Below are 5117 nucleotides of genomic sequence, written 5' to 3'. Positions count from 1 at the left end.
ATGTTATTTATGGCCATTTTAGGTTATTAGGCAATATGCTATTAGTACTAGTCCTACTAATATTAATAAAATTATTAGTACTATTATGAGTGCCTACTATTCGTTAGGCCCTATATGAATATATTATCTCAATTTTCACAAAAATACTACGGGATGAGAATTATCATTTTTCAAAGTTGAGGAAAGTAAAACCGAGAGAGATTATACAGATGGCTAGTAGGAACATTGAGCGTCAAGGTAAAGTCTACTTTACTCTAAAACCCATACTTTTAACCACTACTCTAAAATATTACCTTTAAATAATAATAGATAACATTTACTAAATGCTCACTAGGTATCAGGTTCTGTACTATGTGCCCTACATGCATTAGTTAATTTGATCCTCACAAAATCTCTGTGATATAGATTCAGTGATTATATTCTTAAGTTTTTAAAAAATGAAATTAAGGTTAAGAATAGTTAAATGACCTTCCCAAGGTCACAAAACTATGGAGACTAGATTTGAACACAGGTCATTCTCCCTCCAGAGCCTGATCCCTTATCCACCACTCTATTCCATGACTAGATGGTACAATCTTCTTTAATCTTTGCAAATTCTACACAGGTTTTCAGGTATAACCCTCTGGAAATAGAAAGCTGGAGTGTTACCCCTTCCAGATGATGCAAATCAACCAAATGGGTCAACTCCCTTAGTATACTCACCTTAGTACATGTGTGGATCCGTTAATGGTTGTGGTTGAACAGGGGACAGTCTGGCCCAGAATGGAAGGTCTTCGATAGCGCTCATCATCACAACAGAGGATGATGAGGAAGGCACGTCTAAAAGACTTATTCAAGAAGGCGTAGAGAAAGGGGTTCAACCCGGAATTGATATAGCCAAGCCAGAGGAAAGCGGTCCACACCTGCCCAGGAACAGTGTAGTCTATGAAAGGATCCACAATGTTGGTGACAAAGAATGGAGCCCAGCAGAGGCAGAAGCAACCCATGATGATGCACAGGGTCTTGGCTGCTTTGGTCTCTGTCCTCATGCGATGAGTGCTGTGCTGGTCTGCCGGCTGGGGCCTGCCCTCGGAATGGGCTCCTGCCCGCTGTAACATCTGGATCTGACGGGCGTGTTCCTTAGCTGTGACATAGATGCGATAATAGGCCAGCACCATGAGGAGGAACGGGATGTAGAAGGCCACCACAGAGCAAGTGATGGCGTAGGGCTTGTTGACCATGAAGATACAGTACGTAGAATTAGAGTTGTGGTTGAACTTCCTTTTTTCTATCTGAGAGTTGGCGGGAGGGAGGAAACGAGGGAGAAAAGGAAGGCAAAAGTGAAAAAGAAGTGGGAGAAAAATGAAAAAGAAAAGAAAACGTGAAAAAGAAGAAGAGAAAAGGGGAGGTTGGACGATAGGCGGAAGGGGAGGGGAACGGGGAAAGATAGGAAAGGAAGGATAAAAGAAAAGAGTAAAGGGGAAAGGAAAGAAAGAAGAAGGTTTATCAGCAAAGTTTTGGTTTTCTTATAAGCCTATAGCACACAGAACCTTGATGGCAGAAAAGGAACATGATCACATCCCAGGGCTTAGAGAGCTTGTCTACACAAGAGGGGCTGAAGGCTCCAGGAAAGGAAAGAAAGAAAATGAGGATAGAATCATTTTTCATTTCATCTACCCAACCAATAGTGGAGTCCTGCCTCTATTCTCCCTTTCCTGTCTGCTTGTACGTAACATATCAGTGTCTCAGAGTAAGATGTCTGCAAATCAGTAACACCAGACTCACCCGTGGTGCATATTGTAAGTGCAGATTTCTGCCATTCCTCCCTGCCCCCACCACACTGAGCTAGTGAATCTAAATCTCTGAGCAGTGATACCCAGATGCCTGTATTTTTAGTAAGCTATTTATGAATAATTCTAAAACTCATTAATATTTGAGAACCATTGTTTTGCACCATTCTAAACCTAGCTCTTTGGGGGATGCCATGGGGCACTTTACTAAACTCATTTCTCTGCTTACTGAGTGCCTTGATGGAGTTTTCCTCATTTAGATAATACAGTATTCAAAGTATTGATATAGAGTAACAGCCAAGAGGGGCCTTAGGGCTTGGGAGAAAGGAAGGGTAGATATTTTAGAATCATGGGAGAAAAGGGTATGTAGATTGTGTAGGACAATATCATGAGGGACCTTGGAACCCGACCAGAGTCAGAACCTACACGGTCAATACTCACTGTCTCAACTTACTCTCCTCCCACTCGCTCCTGAACCCACTCCAATAGGTGTTCCTCTTAATCACTCCATTGAAACCGCTTTGGTCAAGGTTGCCAATGACCTCCATGTTGCCATGTCCAGTACTCATTTAAAATAAGCCATCTACACCTTCCACACATCTTATCCCTCCCTCCTTCTCCTTTTTTGGATATTTTATTGAACTAAAATCATAAAAAGTTCATAAATATTAAATGTATATACAGATGGACAAATTATTAAGACGTAAATATACCTGTGTAATCAGTATTCAAATCAAACTGTAGAATATTTTCAGCATCCTAGCAGCCTCTTAAAGGCCTCCTGCCAGTCATTACTATGCCCAAGAGTGGCCACTAATCTTTATCACCATAGATTAATTTTATTTGTTTTCCAATTTAGTATTAAAACAATAATAAAACACATACTATATGTATCCTCTTTGATTTAATATTGTATCACTCCTATTATTGCATGTACTAGTGATTTATTCTTTTTCATTGTAGTATAATATTGTATTGTAGGAATAAACCACAATTATTAATTATTCCACTATTGATAGACATTTGAGTCGCTTTTAGGTTTTGGATATTTTGAATAAAACTGTTATGAATATTCTTGCACAAGTCTGTGTGTGTGTGTGTGTGTGTGTGCGTGCATGTGTACATATATTTTCATTTCTCTTAGGCATAAATCTAAGACTGAAATTGCTGTGTCATAGGCTAAATTCAGCTTTTGTAGATACAGCCAAATGATTCCCAAAGGGATTGCATCGATTTACATCCCCACTACTAGGGTAGCAGAGTTCCAGTTACTCCACATCCTGACCAGCACTTGGTATTGTCAGAGTGTAGTGGTATCTCATTGTGGGTTTCTTGTTAGTGGTTGTGAAGTTTATTTGATTACATCAGTAAAATATTCCATAAGTCCTTGACTCTCTTTCCAATGGGTTTACATCAGGATTTGTCTTATGGATTTTTACCAAAAAGTGTCCTGGGCATCCACATCCACGTTATTACAGTCCATTGACATCACTCCTTTCAGAAGGCAAGTGACACTGAGTTTCAGCTTCTGTTTCCTGATTAGCACTCTGGTTCCCTCACTGGGACCAAAGCATTTGCCTCAGAATGGTGAAATATCGCCTAGTTCTTGTCAGTCACAATTCTTCTTGCAACTACATCTTCAGTTTCAACACAGGTAAGTCACCTTAAACTTTCAGTGTGCCCTGCTCTCTGAATCTCTGTTCCATGTTTACTAGGACCTACCTATCTGATTGGAATTTTGAAGCAAATCAAATAAACTTGAATCAAATCTGAGTTCATTATGACCCTTCAGATTTGTATTGTGGTTTTACTGTACCTTTTCTGATAATTAATGATGTTAATCACTGTTTTGCCATTTGGATGTCCTCGCTTGTAAAGTGATTATTCAGGTATTTTCCCATTTAAAAAATTGGGTTGTGCCTCTCTTATTGATTTTTAAAAGTTCTTTTATATTCTAGATATGTCTTTTGTCAGATTTATGTGTTGCAAATATCTCCTATCACTTTGTGGCATGGCTTTCCACTTTCATACCAGTATCTTGTAATAGAAGATCTTAATTTTAAGAACCCATACTTTTGGTTAATACTTTTTATGTCTTGATTAAGAAATTTTTGTTTGTCCTTAATATAGAGATATAAAATATTTATACAAAGATATTATCATATCTAATCTTTTAAAGACATTCTTCTGTGTTGTCTCTTAGTGAATCTTTATTGTGCTAACTTTTACGTTTAATTTTTCTACCTATCTGGAAAGCATTTATTGAAAAGATCACCCTTTCCCAGGTACACTGCAGTGTAACCTGGGTCATAAGTCAGGGGACTGTATATACATGGCTCTCTGTTTGGATTTTCTATTTTGTTCCTTTGAGTTATCTATCTATGCATCATACTGTTTTAACTTCTGTGACTTTATTAATCTTGGATATCTGGTAGTAAAAGTCTTTGAACTGTGGTTCAGTTTCTTGAACACCATCTTGAATATTCTTATATCTCATTATTTCCATATAAAATTTAAATTAGCTTATCAATTTCCATAAAAATCTTCTAAAAATTTGACTGGAATTAGAATAGAATAATTGAGGAAACCTGACATCTTTATAAAGTTAAGTCTTCCAATTCATTAACATGGTAATTCTTTCCCTTTGTTTTTTGTAAGTTTATTTCAGTAATATTTTGTAATTTTATGTGTAAATGTCTTGCACATCTTTTGTTAGATGTATTACTATTTTAAGTTTTTATTCTATTTTAAATGGTACCATGCTAAAATTCTTATTCATAATTGTTTGTTGCTGATGTGTAGAACTCAGTGAGGATTTTTTGTATATTGGCTATATATCCAGCAACTTTTCTAAGTTAGTTATTAACTAACACTTCAGCTTTAGATTCTTTTGAATTTTCTCCATGAATACTCATGTGATCTGCAAATAATGACAGTTACATATTTTTCTTTCCAATCTTAATACCATTTTTTCTTGCTGTAGTGAACTTGATAAAACCTCCAGTCTAAATTTGAATAAAAGTCATAATAGTTGACAAACTATTTCATTTCCTGTTTTAGGTTGAGAGCCCTAAATATTTTACTATTAAGTATGATACTTGCTATAAGTTTTATGTTAATGCCCTCTACTTGATTCAGGAAATTCCCTTCTATTCTTAGTATGATGAGATTTTTTAAAAATCACGAATGGATACTGGATTTTGTCAATGCAGTTTTGGCAATAATGAGATGATCACATGGGTTTTCTCCCCTTAGTTTTATGTTAATGCCCTCTACTTGATTCAGGAAATTCCCTTCTATTCTTAGTATGATGAGATTTTTTAAAAATCACGAACGGATACTGAATTT

The 5117-nt window shown here is 36.6% G+C and overlaps 1 protein-coding gene across 1 annotated transcript in view; it reads right to left on the bottom strand.

Moving 5' to 3' along the window:
* HTR4 (5-hydroxytryptamine (serotonin) receptor 4, G protein-coupled) overlaps window positions 1-5117 on the bottom strand; it is a 208696-nt gene that overhangs the window by 74331 nt on the left and 129248 nt on the right. Inside the window, exon 6 of the mRNA XM_012658261.1 lies at window positions 703-1271. Within this exon, the coding sequence (XP_012513715.1) occupies window positions 703-1271 (569 nt within the window). The remainder of the gene's footprint in view (window positions 1-702; window positions 1272-5117) is intronic.

This window comes from Propithecus coquereli, unplaced genomic scaffold (genome assembly GCF_000956105.1).
Source record: "Propithecus coquereli isolate 6110/MARCELLA unplaced genomic scaffold, Pcoq_1.0 Scaffold58, whole genome shotgun sequence".
Taxonomy (NCBI): domain Eukaryota; kingdom Metazoa; phylum Chordata; class Mammalia; order Primates; family Indriidae; genus Propithecus; species Propithecus coquereli.
Note: the sequence above shows the minus strand (reverse complement) of the source record. Positions and strands in the feature narration are given on the sequence as shown.